Source organism: Pongo pygmaeus, chromosome 8 (assembly GCF_028885625.2).
Source record: "Pongo pygmaeus isolate AG05252 chromosome 8, NHGRI_mPonPyg2-v2.0_pri, whole genome shotgun sequence".
NCBI classification, from domain to species: domain Eukaryota; kingdom Metazoa; phylum Chordata; class Mammalia; order Primates; family Hominidae; genus Pongo; species Pongo pygmaeus.
The window spans coordinates 94,603,619-94,621,272 of record NC_072381.2 but is presented as its reverse complement, the minus strand read 5'-3'; the positions used below and the strand labels follow the sequence as shown (position 1 = coordinate 94,621,272).

The 17,654-nt window shown below is 39.0% G+C and overlaps 1 protein-coding gene across 1 annotated transcript in view; it reads left to right on the top strand.

Moving 5' to 3' along the window:
- SLC16A12 (solute carrier family 16 member 12) overlaps positions 1-17,654 on the top strand; it is a 123,886-nt gene that overhangs the window by 78,383 nt on the left and 27,849 nt on the right. Inside the window, exon 2 of the mRNA XM_054503511.1 lies at positions 13,253-13,498. Within this exon, the coding sequence (XP_054359486.1) occupies positions 13,299-13,498 (200 nt within the window). The 5' untranslated portion in view covers positions 13,253-13,298. The remainder of the gene's footprint in view (positions 1-13,252; positions 13,499-17,654) is intronic.

The following is a 17,654-nucleotide window of genomic DNA, read 5'->3' as shown; positions in this document are numbered from 1 at the left end:
GGAGCTGAAAGGGTGGGAAAGAATTTTTGCTTTCTACTGTCTGCCTCGTATGTGAATCACGAGTTGTACCTTTTTCTTCCTTTCTGTAGACCAAATACCATATAAATCACTCTGCTGTTTATTCTAAGTCTTATGTAAAGTGTTCCTGTCCTCAAAGCATCACACACAATGTAGAGGCTTTGGCAGTTTCTTTAGCAAAGGTCAGTGTTTCAGTTTAGTGCCCAAAGGTCTCTGACAAACATCCAAAAATTTCTGGTTGAAGTCAGTAATTATTTACTCCCGTTACCAGGATCTGTTTGAGGACTAAGCAGAGAGAAGCAGAAAGGAAAAATAAGCACATCAAAAAAAGCAGTCTTAGTCTCTCTTAACCTAGAACATTATATATGTATTGTCTCATGGCACATGTGTAATGTCAGTAAACAATAAAAATAAATAAATCAATTTACAGTTGAAGGCATCTCCAGGATCCAGAGGCTCTAAGTGGATGAAAACAATTGGGTGCTTGGGCCAGAGACTGTGCAAGCCTAAGCAGAGAGAGAGGGGTTTCTTAACTTCCATCCCACGTTCAGTCCCTTTGGAACTCGAGTTTGCCCCTAGGATAGAAGTCTGTAAGGCTACCAGCTGGAACCCTTTGCTACACTGCTGTAAAGGCTGTGCAGAAAAAAATGTTGGAATTCTCTCATACTTGGAAAATTGCCCTTTAATACACATGGTTTCCTCTCTGTTTCCTAGCCATAGGCCAGGATGTTAACTGGGGTGGGGTAGAGGCAGACATTTAATTCTTGTTAAGAGGGAGTAATAAAATGTGAAGTGATAGGGAGCCAATCTATCGTTTTCTGAATATCCGCAAGAGGCTCACATTTAGCAACAACATTTAGCAAACACATTTCAGGCACTGTTTAGTTGCTGGGGACACAACATCCAACATGACAGTTATGGCTTCTACCAAGACGCAGCTTAAAGGCCAAGGAGAGGCAATGGTTTGCAGTGAATAAGAGCACAAGCTTTGAAATCAGACCTGAGGTAGAATCTTGGATAGAACATTCCTTATTTTGTCTGTAAAATGGAGATTATAATACCTACCTCACAGGGTCAAGATGAAGATAACATGGAATAACATATATGTAGCAGTGAATTCAGAGCCTGGTGGATTCAGTGCCCCTGAATAGTAATAATCATTGTTACTGTTACTACTTTGTGGCTTATTCTGCGTTCCAAGAGTCAGACACTTGAGCTCTGAGTGCTGGCTGGTACCTCCGTGACATGAATGCCACACTCTGGTGTGCACTGTTTAGAGAGAAGCTGGTTGTGTTAAATACTCTTCGTTTTCTAGTTATAATGGTTGATTTTCTTGCTTTGTGAAGATTAGACCTCTCTGATGAAGATAAAGTGCTTTCCGTGTTTCTTTCAGCTGAATGGCCATTTAAAAACTAGCAACAGTTATTTACACTTTTATTTCTTATGACTTGAGGGGGTTCTCCCTGTTGAAGGCAGAACTTATTTCATTCATTTATTAGGCATTGAGTAAGCTCTTATTCTGAACCAGGCAGTGTGTTTGGGTGCGTGTGTGTGCATGCATGTATTTTGTTTGGGTTTGGGTAAGGTGAGGGGAATTGGGGGAAGATACAAAGGTGACTTGCTCTGGGAGTTAAACAGTCTAGTGGGAGACAGAGAGACAGGTAAATAGATAACAAGAATGTATTTGATAAATGCCAGGAAAGGCGTGCACAGAAATCTCCAAAAACCTGGAAGAGGGAGATGCCTGTTTTAAGGCATAGAAGCAGTGGAATCAGGAGTGATAGGTAAGTCAGGTGGGGAAGTGTGGAAGAAAGGAATTTGAAGGTAAAAGGAATAGCATGTGAAAAGATATAAAGCCTGAGTTTTTCAGTGAGTTGAAAGAAATTTATAGTATTATAGGATAGGTGGGTGTGGTAGTGATGGGCTAGGAGTGAGGCTGATATTTGGCTAAGGAGATGGTCATATTTGTGGGCTGAACGTGGCTTCTGCTGAGGACTTCAAGGACCAGCCAATCCTCAGGCAAACAGATTATGCCTGAGGACACTGAGTTTCCATGATTAGAAATATTACTTGTGTGTTTCCCTCTTGCTTCTCTACAGAGACAGGAGTGAGTGTGTAGATCAAAGAGCTTCAAATGCGACACATTAAGGGTTACAAAGGTACCCTAAAAGAGTACCTCCCCACTGCAGAGGTAATAGTAGAGTTCATTTAGAAATCTTCTCTAGTGAGTTGCGGTAGGGTTGAAACTTACTCGTAAAACAATATAGACATGAAAAAAATTACAACTTGTTTGTTGCTATAATAAATTTAAACTTCTTCATAAGTCTCCATTTTAAATGAAGGCAAGAGTGGGGAGTTTATTTTGCTGCTTTTGTCCTCTCTAAAAAACCTTTGCCTATTCCCAAGTTATAAAGACTTTTTCCACTCTGTTTTCTTCCATAAGTTGTATAGTTTTCTTTTACATTTACATCTTATATCTATAGGTTTGGTATATGGAGTGACAATAAGAGTCAAGATTCATTTTTCCCCATATGAATAAATGTGTAGGTCTGTATCTGAACTCTCTATTCTGTTCCACTAATATAATGTGCCAATATCACACTGTTTTGATTACTCTGGTTTTAGAACAAGTCTTGAAATCAGTTAGTGTAAGTCTTCAACCTTTGTTCTTTCTTTTAAAAATATTTTGGCTTTTCTAGGTCATTTGCAGTTCCATATAAATTTTAGAATCAGCTTGTCAGTTTCTATTAAAAAAAAAAAAAAGACTGCTGAGGCCAGGTGTAGTGACTTATGCCTGTAATCCCAGCACTTTGGGAGGCCAAGGCAGGAGAATCACTTGAGCCCAAAAGTTTGAGACCAGCCTAAGAAACATAGTGAAACGTCATCTCTACAAAAAATACAAAAATTGGTTAGGTGTGGTGGTATGTGCCTGTAGTCCCAGCTATTTGGGAGGCCGAGGTGGGAGAATCACTTGAGCCCAGGAGGTCAAACCTGCAGTGAGCCGTGGTAGCGCCACTGCACTCTGGCCCAGGTGACAGAGTGAGACCCTGTCCCAAGAAAATAATAAAAAAGAAAAAAATTTAAAAGAAAAAATACCGGCCAGGCACGGTGGCTCACACCTGTAATCCTAGCACTCTGGGAGGCCAAGGCAGGTGGATCCCTTGAGGTCAGGAGTTCGAGACCAGCCTGGCCAACATGGTGAAATCCCATCTCTATTAAAAATATAAAAATTAGCCGGACGTGGTTGTAGGCACCTGGATTCCCAGCTACTCAAGAGGCTGAGGCAGGAGAATCGCTTGAACCTAGGAGGTGGAGGTTACAGTGAGCCGAGATCACCCCACTGCACTCCAGCCTGGGTAACAGAGCAAGACTCCATCTCAAAAAAAAAAAAAAAAAAAAAGAAAGAAAGAAAAGAGAAGAAAGAAAAAAGAAAGAAATAATGCTGCTGGAATTTTGTTTGGGATTTCACTGAAACTATCAACTAACTTGAGTAGATATGACATCTTCCAAGTCTTCCAATCTATGAACAGGATATCTCTCTTTCTCTCTTTTTTAGGCCTTTGTAAATTTTTCTTAGTGCTGTTTTGTAGTTTTAATGTAAAAATAATGCACATGTTGTGTTGAATCTATTTCTTGGCATTTCATATTTTTTGAAGCTACTGTGGAGTGGTATTTAAAACTTTTTAATTTCTAATTACTCACTAATATAGAGAAATGCAATCAACTACAAAAGAAAAAATAATAAATTTCAATTCATCAAAATTAATGGCTTCTGCTCTTCAAAATACACCACTAATTAATGAATAGGTAAGCCACAGAGTGGGAGAAAATATTTCTAACACATATATCCACAAATAACTTGTATCTAGAATATATAAAGTATACCTGTATCCCAATAATAAAAGACAGACCACCTAGTAAAATATAGGCATAATACTTGAATAGACACCTCACAAAAAAGATATATGAATAGTTAATAATTATATGAAAACTGGTTAATATAATTAGTCATTGGGGAAGTACAAATTAAAACTACAATGAGATACCATCTGATATCACTAGAATGACTGAAATTAATCACACCATAAATACCAAGTATTGCCGAAGTTGTGAAGCAATTGGAACTCTAATTTAGTACGGGAAATATCACACGACCACCTTTAAAAACAAGTTTGGCACCTCCTTCTAAAGTTAAAATATACATTTACCCTATGATTGAGCAATTTCTTTCCTAGGGGTTTACTCAAGAGAATGAAAACATATGACCACAGAAAGACTTGTACACTCATGTTCATAGAAGTTTTATTCATAATGTAAAACTGGAAACAACTGTAACAATTATCAACAAATGAATGAATAAACTCATTGTAGTATATCCATAACACATACTAATATTCAACAATAAAAAGAATCAACTGCAGATACACACAACAAACTGAATGATTTCAAAACATTATCTTGAGTGAAAGGGGCCAGAAGCAAAATAATCCATATTGTTTGATTCTATTTTATGAAATTCTTGACAGAATTCTATCTTGACAGAAAGCAATCTATATTGACAACTAATCTATATTGACAGAAAGCAAATCAGTGGTATTCTGGTGCCAGGGTTGGTGAAGATTGACTGCAAGGGAGCATGAGGGCATGTTTTGGGATGATAAAAATGTTCTTTGTCTTGATTGTGGTGGTTGTAATTACATGAGTGATACATTTGTCAAAACTCTGAAATGTAGGCTTAAAATGGGCATGCTTTATTGTATGTAAGTTATACCTCAATTTAAAAATGTTTAACAGTCTTTGCAAATGTAGTATTTTTCATCTAAGATCAGCTTTCTTTGGATATGATTCAGCCAAATCTGAGGTTACTCTGATTAATAGGGTTGTTTCTCTCCTCTCTTGTGTTTATTCCTCCTTCTTCATGAGTGTGTCTGGTCTAGGCGAGAGCTCATGTGTCCTTGTGGTAGTGGTGGGGGAGGTGGTTAGCATACAGGCCCTCTGGTTGTTTTCTAAGTTCTCACTGGCCCATGCAGAGGTTTTCCTAGTATTGGTTACTGGGCATCCTGCTGGCCTACTGAATGTGCATAGAAAGTGAAACTCATCTTGGTGCTCTCTAGGTGATGGCTTCTGTCCTCGTTGTGTACTTTGCTGCTGGGAACTTATGGTTTGTATTCTCCATATGGCCAGGGCCTGGAGGAATTCCCCACCTTTCTTGTTGTAGTTCTTAAGGGTCAACTGTGATTTCCATTTGGCTCAGCACTTTTGCCATGGACTCCCTCTTCCCTTCGCCATGGCCCTGGCTCTCATCTCACCTATCTTCCATGTCTCCATTGAGAACATGGGAGAATCCCCCCATCACTTCTGTGCCACCTAGGAGGTGAAGGACAGTCAGTGGGCACTCTGTTTCTCTCTACTTAGACAGAGGGGACCAGTGAAGTTGTGTCTTCCCATAGTTATACATGGGATACATAGCACAGGCCTCCTTATTGGCACTTCCCCCTGAGCTACCTAGGTTAAAGGGAAACTGTCTCTTCACCATACCACATACCTGTCGTTGGTCAAGACTTAGCGAGTGGGAAACATAGTCCCTAAGAAACCTGGGCAGCTCATCACCCTTCCTTTAAAATCCGTTTCCCTTTCCTCTCAGGGTAGGCTTCTACTTTCCCTTTCTGTGTAGTGGGAATGTCCCCTATAACACAATCCCATGATTCCTTGCCTGGGGATGCATTTATTCTGGATGGAGCTTATGTCTCATTCCCTACAGCAACAGGCTTCTTGACTTAGTCTTAATGACATAAGGGAACATTTAAAGGAACCTGGCTTACCAGGGGCAATACATCACAAGATTTTTAAAAAAATATTACCTGTAGTATAGGAATATTTTAGAAATGCCTAAAAAAAGGAGACTGGCAAATTTCATGACTCTTAAGCAATGACAAAGAGGAATTGTCTCTACCTTGAAAGAGTTATTAAGTAAACAAAGAGTAAAGTTAATTAGAGTTTACTGAGAGTGCTTACCTGTACCAGTTAACTTACATATTAGGGAAGATGTAGTTAGTAGTCATCTGGTTCAGAAGACGGATATCAGTAATTCAACATCCTGATTTTATTATGAGGAAATAGCAGCAGAAAGGAAGTGATTCATACAGGGTCACTGGGACTCAGTCCAAATGCCCACCTTGGTATTTTTCCGTCACACTCTATCTCTTTTCTGGCTACAGACAAATTTATAAGGTACGAGTACAGCTAAAGGTGAAGGAAATAGATGGAGTCAAAGGAAGGAAAGAACAAGGGAAAGCCAATGTTGGGGGCCTCCCAAAACAAGTGGTTCTAGGAATACTCTTCCCTTTGTTCTAGTTGCTTTCTGACTATAAGAAATTTGTAGGTTTTCCAGTGATAAAAGAAATATCTTCAGAAAACTTTACTGTGGGCAACATAAAAGAGTTGCCCCACAAATGAAGTGCTTTACTGCAAGGTTACTGAATGTTAACAAGAATTTTTTGCAAATGATTTTTTTTTAAAGTAAAGAGGATAAAGTGAGATTGAGAATATATCCCAACTTACACTGTAAACAGTAATCTTAGAAGAACGTCATCATGTAGTAATTCTTTCATCTCAGAAAATTTTTCTGAAGCTAGAATGGGATGCAGAATACTGTTCCATTTGATGAGTAGAATTCATCAGTCATTGATGTCAAAATAATATGAATTGGAGGCTGATTAGTAAAATGAAGAGTTGTAAGATGGTAAATGCTTCCTTTGCTTATAGTTTTAGGCTGGGGTTCAGTGGCGTGATCTCAGCTCACTGCAACCTCTGTCTTCTGGGTTCAAGTGAGTCTCATGCCTCAGCCCCCCAAATAGCTGGGATTATGGCATGCACCACTACACTCAGCTAATTTTTGTATTTTTTATAGAAATGGGGTTTCACCATGTTGGCCAGGCTGGTCTCAAACTCCTGACCTCAAGTGATCCTCCCACCTTGGCCTCCCAAAGTGCTGGGATCACAGGTGTGAGCCACTGTGCCCAGCTGCAATACTATTAACTTAATAAAAGTCCTGCCCATTATATTTGTCTATTGTCAGGTGGGTTAATTATTTACAAGAATGCTCAGGTTAATGTTGTGGGAGAATTGCAGACTGCTTCAAAGTCTCCAGGAAACAAGGTTTGCCATGTCTAACCTGCACATTTCTTCTGAATATGTATAAATCTATTAAATGACCTGTTTTGAAAGAAACTCACATGCGTTGTTTTGTGAACAGCCATATACCCTTGTGATAACCTTGTCGGCTTCTCCCCCCTTCCTTTTGTCGTGGTCACTCACATGAATGGTACTTAAGCGTTAGCATTGCTTGGACATCTTGTTGACAGAAACGCCAATAACAATTTTGAAATCTCAGAGAAGATGGACAAGTGCATCATCCAAAGTCAGCCAAAGCTACTTGCCTCCATTTACGCTCACATGCAGTGTTGTCAGGGTAGTCCTTTCACTTCTCTGAGCTTCAGTTTCACCATTGAGAAAGAGAGAAAGATAGCATTTATCTCTGAGGATGGTGAGGATCGAGTGCGCTTATTCATGAGAAATTGTTACTAATAGTATTGCATACAAATGCTTGCAGAGAGGCTCTTTCTCCCCACCCTGGTGTCCCATGAGGATGTTCCTTGTCCTGTGGTTTTACCCAGGTTGACTCTGTGACTTACAACAGAACTTTGTTCATCGTGCTATCACCACAGCCATCTTGGGATGATTCTTTAAATTTTTTATTTGGATTTATACAATTGCATTTTTGGGCTATCGTCTCAAATCAGTTCTTAACTTATTACATGTGGAAATGCCAAACAGAGGATGCTCACCTAAAACAAATGAAAAGGGAATCGTGAGTTTAGCAGCAGCAAAGTCAAAATTAATGATGCTTAATATTTTTGTAAAGAAACAGAACATTTTATTTTGCCAGGGGCTTGTTGCCTACAGTGTGTCCTCTACTGAATAATCACCTCATTTTCAATGTGCCATATCAATAAATGATAGTTATTTTTAGTCCTTGAAAAACCATACAAAAGAGACTTTTGTGCTCACCGAAGGAACAGACCTGAAATCTCTATTTAAGAAAATTACATGTAAAATGATATTTAACACAGTTTTGGAAATGAATAATAACTTAATCATAGCAGCTCAATTATATTCCTTTTTACATATTCTTCCTACTTTTTGTGACAATTACAAGCATACAACTTTTACATAAGCTTTACATAGCTTCCCTCACAAAGTATATGAGGGTCTTTTTTTGGCTTTAATATTGCATCATAATAGTTTTCCATATAACAATATTATCTTCCTGTTTATAATTGTAATGAATTGCATACTCTTCTATTTGTTGAACATGTCATAATTCTCCAAACACTTCCTGGTTGTTAAACATTTAGGTTGTTTCTGTTTTATATATTATTGTTAATGCAGCTATTATTTTTTGCCCATGGTGGCTTCTCTTACATTGTTTTCTTAGGATAACCTCCCAGAAATAGAATCGCTATTGAAAGAATGTGGATACCTTTCTAATTCATGATCCATTACATTATGTTGCTTTTTAAAACGGCTGTTGCACAGCTCTGGCTGTTTCAGTATTCTTTCATAGCATAGGGCGGCACTAACTAAGGATGGTCCTTATACCAGATGTTTATGGGTAGGTGGATTTATAGTCTTACACTGGAAAACAACTTAACCTTGGGGATTATTTAAATGGAAAAGCCTAAGAAGAAGCTAGGACTATACCAAGGCAGGAGTTTCTAAGTTGTGCCTTTTTTTACTGGTACAACTGGTTGTATCACATCATAACACTTGGCAGTTAATTGTGTCCAATTGGTGAGTTATTCCATTGTGTGTGTTTATCACAGGTGTAGGTAGACTCTTGAATGCTGGTTCTATTGGAATTGAGAGAAAGAGAGGGTGCTAGGCATAAAACGTACCATAAACATGACTCACGTGGCTGTTTAAAAAGCTTTGATTTATGTTAGCACAGTATGGGCAGAAGTTGAAAATCTTACTGCCCCAGGGGCCTGGCAGGTGAAGCACACAGGAACTGCACACAAATGTGTGCAGGACAGGGTGTCAGGGATAGGGTAAAGCGGAAGTGCAGGACTTGTCTGAAAGGGGACACTGCTGCTTGGCTCCATCTTATGGCTGCCACAAGGGAATGCAGCCCAGCATCTTTTTAGAGCTTGCAATTTTTCAGAAGAATTTGGAAATTTGGATAGTATCTGATATTTACAAGTGCCAACTAATGTGAACGTTTACAAAACACTGTAGGGGTAATAAAAGTGTCCTGAAGCTTGATTTGCTCGTTGCTGCCGGTTTGTGGGTGCTCTCATTTGACTATAACTATGATTCTGTGAAATAGGCAGAAGGTAATTTTTTGTACAAACAAGGAAGCTGAGGCTTAGAAGTTATTGTTCAACAGTTCGTGAAGTGTGCCTGTCCCACTAGGATGTGAGCCTCATGAAAGCAGGGCTATTGTCTCTTTTCTGCAATGCTCATAGCCCAGCTCCTAGAATAGTTTCTAGTGCATATTGGACACTCAATAAATATCTGTTGAATTAATGAGTGATGAACAAATGAAAAGAGGTTAAATCACATGGCAAATAATATATACATTTTTGTGCCAGATATTCCTCATGTTTTTTCTCACTTTGATATGTACAACATTTTGTGAAAGTAAAATTATTACCTCCATTTTACGGATCAGTAAACTGAGGCTCAGAGACATAAAGTAATTTACTTGAATTCATATAACTCTTAAGATGCAGAGTCAGAACCCAGATCTTCCATCTGGGTCTTGGCTCATTAACTTTGTCCTCAAACTAGCTTCCTTCATGGTTAAGAGGTGGCTGCTATAGATCCAAGTATCACATCCAGAATCTACAGGAAGAAGAGGGGCTTGTTTCTTCCTCATGTCTTTTCTTAAGAACAGGGAAATGTTTCCCAGAGGACTTCTCTCCATAGCTCATTGGCTAGATACTTCCCGTTCTGTGCCTCACCACTCACTGACATGGGAACAGGAGACCAATCCAAACCCATTCCCTAAACCAAGGGACTGGGCCCAGATGGCCACTGGAGAGAGCAGATAGAGTTGAATCCTAACAAAGCCAGGGTTATGATGGAATAGAGGAAGGGATGGACTACCAGCTCTGTCTTCTCCAGCAGGCTGTGTGTGAAAGTAAAAATAAGGTATGGTAGATCTTTTAAAATAAGAGTTTTTCCTTGAGCGTTTCATTTTGGGGAAGAAAGTAGATGACTGTTAAAGCTACGTATTCATGGCACAAAGTTATATTTTGGAAAAACTTATTCTGAAGCTCCAGAGTGTTAAAGACACCTTTAGAGGGTTGGTTTTGCTCTGAAATTTCACAGCTGGTCAAGTCAGTGACCTACAAGAATGTTTCAGGGAAATACCAATGGCACCATTTAAAGAACTGCATTTATAGCTATGTCAGGCTGCAATTCACATCATCCTACTGGTGTGTCATCAGCAAGAATTATGTGTATAATTAGACAAAAATGTTTATGAATTTATACCAAGGAATAAGGAAATGTAGTAGAAGCAGTGCAGGGCATTGGTTAGGAAGACTGGCCTTGCAATCAGATCAAGGTTCATAGCCCATTTCTGCTGCTTCATTATCTAAAGATATCTTTAATCTTGTAAGGATTAAATGAGATGCTATCTGTAGTGATGCTTGCTAGCAGCTTGGCCTACGGCAAGTGCTTTGTAAATAGCAGCTCTATATCACTGTTATTTTCACTTAGCCCCAACACCAGTATTTTGGCTATTACTCAATCCCCAGGCCAGTGTTTAGGAATATTATCATTTCCAGTAATAACTTTCATTTTTTTCTTTATCAATAGGTTTAGTATTTATGCCAGTATTGGTCTCCCAATACTTTTCATAGATTTATAATTTCAGTTGTCCACGTAATCACCTTTGTCAGTCTCCCCAAAGTCACAGGATGGTTAACAGCATGAAGATGAAGACCTGAGGCTTCAAAAGGAGCAAACCTAAGTGATGTATGTGGGAATCATTCTTGTTGCCTTGGCCTCACTACCCCTGCTCTGTATGCACTCTCTGAAGTCACAAGCCACCAATTTGTTCCAGTGGCTTCAAAGATGCACACTTACAAATTTCTGTTGTGAGCCATTTTCTTGAGAAAGTTGTGGTCTTAAAGTAAATGTTTTTTATTAGACAATTTGTTTTGCCCATAATTTACCAGGTGGTACATAGTCTTTGTTCATCAAATAATCCACACATTGTCATAGTTGAAATGACATTTCATTTAATTAATGTTACTATTTCATCCAGTGATCACGATAAAATTATAAAAGCAACTGGGTAATTTGCTCAATTCTGTAGCAAAAGTAGATGTTGAAACTCTTATTTTTCCTCTCAAAAAATTCGTCCCTGACTGTAATTAAGAAGCCTGTTTGACAAGCCATGGAATGCCTTAAGAAGCACCTTATCTCACAGTTTCTGTGGGGCCAGAATCCAGAAATAGCTTAGCTGGGTCCTTGGCTAAGGGTATCACAAAGCTGCAGTCAGGGTGTCAGTGAGACTGTCCTTAACTGGAGGCTCAATTTAGGGGAAAATCTGCTTCCAGGCTCACTTGGGATGTTTGCGAAAAAGCAAAAAACAAAAGACCCTGAGATCTTCATGTTTCTTGCTGTCTGTTGGAGGCTGCCCTCGGCATCTACAGGCTGCCCATGGTTCCCTGCCAAATGGCTTTCTCCTAGGTGTGCAGCATGGCAGTTTGCTTCTTCAAGGACAGTGGGAGAGTGAGAGTGGCTAGCAGGCCTGAGCCATATATAACATGACATAATTACGAGAGTCAGGTTCCGTCACAGGTGCCATATTCTGTTGGGTAGAAGCAAGTCACAGGTCCCTCCCATGCTCAAGGGAAGGGATTACGTAAAGATATGAACAACCAGAGTCAGGACCATAGGGGTACCTTAGAGCCTGCCCACCACAGGGAGCTTTGTGTATTGTGACCACTACTGAATCCTTAGTGCCCTAAAACGGTGCCTGACACATGTTAGGGATTCAATGAATATTTACAGTTGAATGAATGAATGAATGCAGATATTACTTCTTTGAAGTATGTATTGCTAATGTTTTTCCCCAAGCCTGTGGCTTACTTTTGGTTTTGTTTATTAATTACGTGTTTTAATACAGAAATGATAAATTTTAATTTAGACAAATTAATAAAATTTTTTTATCTTGGTTTGTTTTATTACTTTACATCTCAGGGAGTTTTCCTATCTAGAGAACAGATAAATATTTGCCTATATTTTCACTTAGGTTTTTAACTACTTCTTTATTTTTTTATGTTTATTGATTTATCTGGAAGGTCAACAGCTAAATGGAGAGTTGAACAGAATGTGGTGAATAATACTTTTTTTCTTCACTGATCTTTTTTTACCTTATTTGGATTGTATTAAATATTATATACTAGCTTCTGGGCTCTCTACTTTGTCTCATTTATTTGTCATTCTATTCTTACTTCAATTACACACTTAAAAAATTATAGCATTTTTAAAAATGCTAAGAAGTTGCTGTCAGACTAATTCCGTATAATAATTAGGCTATGTTATAAGCTGTTGTAACAGAGAGACTCCAAAATACAGAGACACAAATAAAATGGAAGCTTATTTATCTTTTGTGTAACAGTGTAGAGATGTGCAGAGTCCAGAGTAGGAGGGCAAGTCTCCCCAGAGTCATCTGGGGACCCAGGCTTCTTCTGTCTCATAGCTCTGCCAGTCCCTGGACTGATGTCCTGGTCTGTGTGGTTGAAGTGGTTTCATGGCCACATCCATCTTCCAGTCTGTTGGAAGAGGGTGCTGGAAGTCCTCGAAAAGTACCTTTGCCTTTGAGTTGATGAACCAGAAGTGGCACACATGACTTCTGCTCACATCCCTTTCATGGAGACTACACTTTATTGCCACAACTACCTTCAAGAGAGGCTAGGGAAAAATGGTATCAAATAGAGTAGACATGCATTTGACTACAATTTGAGAGGTTCTATTATATTTTTAAAAAAGAAAGCATGTACCAAGGACAACAAATAGTCTGCCCCAGTCTAGTATTCATAGTTACAAATACTCATATTTAATAGGAAAGTAATAATCATGTTTTACAAGTGAAGAAAAATCAACCTTTGGACATAGCAATAAGATATAAATATGTCCTGATTTTTGGTTTTAGATGGCGAGTAACCCATGTGCCAGGTAGCGTTCTATGCCAACCTTGAATGCCAACAGGAAGTCACTGGACAGCAAACTCTTCCAAGATCATAACTTGGCTGTTGGAGCAACCTGGAAAAGAAGAAAAAAGAAAAACCATGGCAAAAGTAAATAGAGCTCGGTCTACCTCCCCTCCAGATGGAGGCTGGGGCTGGATGATTGTGGCTGGCTGTTTCCTTGTTACCATCTGCACTCGGGCAGTCACAAGGTAGGTAGGATTTTCTTCTTGATTTATTAAGATGACCTGGCCTGTCTTTTCTTTTAAATCTGCTTCATTCTGTTTCTGAACCCATCATTGTGAAGATATGTGTGTGTGCATGTGGTGTGTGTGTATTTCCGTTGACTCTTCAGGTATCATTTCCTTTGCAAAGTATGTGATTCTCTGACACTTATGAGTCCCAGATAGTGGTCTTTTCATGTGGTGTGTGTGTATTTCCGTTTACTGCACAGGTATCGTTTACTTTGCAAAGTATGTGATTCTCTGACACTTATGAGTCCCAGATAGTGGTCTTTTCTATCATATCTGATATTTAAACCTGGAGTCTTAGGACATTTGTAGGCCAATGCTGTGACTATTCCAGCCATTCATTTTCATAAGCAGCTCCAGAAGATGTGGAAGGATGTAACATCTATTTCTTTTCACTCTTCATCTTCCACTCTTCAGTAATATGAAATACTTAAAACTCATCACTTGTGAAATAGCATGGGAAATGTCCTACAGTATTTTCATAATGAAATCACTTTTCTGGGGATTTTAAAGGATTGGTAAATGCACACCTGAGAAGGTAAGTTAGCTTAAGCTGGCATAGCTCCAGGGGAGGATAAGATCATTTCTACAAGGTGTTTCTCCAGAATTTTTAACTCTGTCATCTTAATGATAAATCTAAATTAAGATAGATCTTATTCATTAAAGTTTTACAAAGCTAATAGGATGTGTGATCTATAATTCATAAATCAAGAAAAACACTATGGGCAAACTGATGGCAAGAGATCATAATCATAATGGTGTGATGTGGCTTTAAGTCTAGGGATGAGGGAAAGGGGTACCAGGTGACAAGAGTATGATTATGAAGTTTACATTGGATGTGTGAATGAATCACACAGAGTTAATCTTACACAAGGTTAGGGTCTATATTCATCCCAGAAAGGATAAAACTTGCAAGGCCAAAATAATCCTGGAAAATTCCTTGGCTCCCTAGGGCTCATTAAGCCCCTGGAAGCTTAAAACCTATAATTTAAATTATTTTGCTTTATTTTGCATTTTGGCTGTTGTGGTGATGACTTCTAGGTTGAAGGAGAGCACAAATATAGATACAGGGATTCTCTCATTCTTGCCTGCTCTCTTCTCCCTCTTACTTTTCTCCAAAGTCAGTGTTGAATATGCCTAAGTTAGATGCGTGTACATTAGGACTCATCCATCTCACTTATATTTGGAGCAAATATGCATTTGAAATCTACATATGTTAGCTCTTTCCTCTACAGGTGCTTTCATTCAAATAGAAATCTTTATTTCTCTCCTCTGGCAGCAGACCCTTACAAGAAAGTAATTTGGACTAATTATTTGATGGCATCATCAATACAGGCATCAATGTCCCTCCCATAACAAAGATACAATGCAGGATACAATAAGATGTTTATCTTTGCTACAGTAAGGGTTGGTTGGTTGTGTGTCACAATAAACTACAGATTTGTTCAAAATAATATAATTGATGCTGAGTGATTTTACACTGTTGGTGGGAATGTAAATTAGTCCAACCATTGTGGAAGACAGTGTGGTGATTCCTCCCTGACCTAGAACCAGAAATACTATGAAGTGTGATTTTTTTTTTTTTTTTTTTTTTTGAGACAGTGTTTCCCTCTGTTGCCCAGGCTGGAGTGCAATGGTGCGATCTCCACTCACTGTACCCTCCGCCTCCCAGATTCAAGCGATTCTCTGGCCTCAGCCTCTGGAGTAGCTAGGATTACAGGGATACAAAATTTTGTACTGGGATACAAAAATTACGCCTGGCTAATTTTTGTATTTTTAGTAGAGACGGGGTTTCACCATGTTGGTCAGGCTGGTCTCGAATTCTTGACCTCAGGTGATCCACCCGCCTCAGCCTCCCAAAATCTGGGATTATAGGCATGAGCCACTGCGCCCCGCCAAAGCATGATTCTTAAGAAGACCTCTGTAAGAGGAATTGGGAGACAATTATCCCTTTTGCATTGTGACTTCTCATCACTGATATGACAGCTCCCTGGACATTAAGAAGTCTAGATTATGAGTCTATAATATGAGTCTGTAAGACTTATCTATACTATGAGTCTTGTGTTCTGGGTTTGAGGAAGTCGTGGAGTTAAAAGGAATCCCTATCCTTGGTCCTTCATATAGAAGTTTCCATCATTCCCATGATGAGGGAGTTCTGGAAGTAGGCACAATGCTTTAGAAGGAGGGATCATGCTGGAATCTTAGGGGTAGTTGAGTCTTCATGATGAAGTTGTACTTCTGTGGAGTTGCCCATAGTGCTTTTAGATGAGATACTAAGATAAGTCTCCCAATCACATTGTCTCATGTGAGCCTTGTGATTTATTCACCCTCTATTTAATAGATTAGGACACTGATGCTCAGAAAGATTGACTTGTCTACATTTATTTTATTTTATTTTGAGACAGAGTTTCACTCTTATTCCCCAGGCTGGAGTGCAGTGGCGTGATCTCCTCTCACTGCAACCTCCGCCTTGCGGGTTCAAGTGATTCTCCTGTCTCAGCCTCCTGAGTAGCTGGGATTACAGGTGCGTGCCACCACACCCAGTTAATTTTTTATATTTTTAGTAGAGATGGGGTTTCCCCATGTTGGCCGGGATGGTCTCAAACTCCTGACCTCAGGTGATCTGCCGCCTCGGCCTCCCAAAGTGCTCGGATTACAGGGGTGAGCCACCATGCCCGGCCTACATTTCTTTTTGTCTAGTAGGACAGAGCTGGACTAGAATTCTAGTTTGTTTCTTTGTTTGTTGGTTTATTTCTCACTGTACATACATTCATAATCCATTGACTCTTGAAACACACACACACACACACAAACATACACACACATAAACACAGAAACCACTATGCTCTTTCCAATACATAACTAAATAGCTTCCTAAACTATTCTCATACATACACCACACTTCTACCTGCCCCTGCATACACACTACACACACACAAACATACACATACACACACAAATGTGCAAACTCTACAGCTTATCCTTTAGAACAATTATGTATTACAAGACATGGGTTTTTTTTTTGTTTTTTTTTTTTAAACTGCCTTGGTTATGGGAGTCATTGTCTTAACATGGGCAACTTCTTAATATCCAGCGAGCTATCATATCAGTGATGCGAAGTCATAGTACCAAGGGAATAAATGTCTCCAAATTACTCTTACAGAGGCCCTCTTAAGAATCACACTTCAGACTAAGGAACCTAGGAACTAAGGAATTAATTATCTTTTCTTCTCATAAAATGTATATCTTAGTGCAAAATTCTTCCATAGGAAAAATTGCAGTGGAACAGGTATTCCTGAGCGCTCTTCAACTTTTCTCCTTACTTTCCACAGTGTTTTACTTTAGTGTAAACTTCCTAGGCTTGCCCCTCCTCTGACATACCACAGACAAATAGGAAAAAGTTAAACACATCTTACTTGCACAATTTTTTTCCAGCCAGATCAAAAGTTAACTCAGGAGCCTAAAGTGGTTTGTTAACTCACCCCACATTGCAATTTATAGGAAGGGGATAATCCATCCTGATTTACCATCGCCCCATGATTCTTTCTATTCTTTGAAATTCATGATTGGATGTATTTTAAGAACTTCAAAACTGTTTAAAAGTGTCAGGAGTAATCACTAATAATGCCTCTTTACCACCTTGTTCCCAACCAAATCCTAATTAAGTAAAGCTCTTCAGTATGTGAACAGTAAAGGCAATTTATTCTATCTGCTTAATATGAAGCTGTATCTAAGTATGAATTTGATGATGAAGAATCGAAAGGCAAAATCAGTTCACTCCAGAAATACCTTCCGGTGGTAGAATGCCTGTCACTTGAGTCATTTCCGTAATTATAGTTGGTGCGCTTATGCCAAATCTTTCAATTGGATAACTAAGGGAGCTTAACTCTTAAGTCCTCTGTATACCAAAAAAGAAGTAAGTAAATAGCTCCAAAGTGCCTAATACTGTTATTTTTCAGACAGGTAAATAGACCCAAAGGTCAAATTCTCATACTTCTGTCTGTGGAAGAACCATGAAGAGAATGAAACTCATAGATGCCCAATTTTGTGTTATCACTTGACCAGTCTAACATGTTTGCTGAAAACCCCTGCCTCGTTTGGCCAGAGGTATATGGGC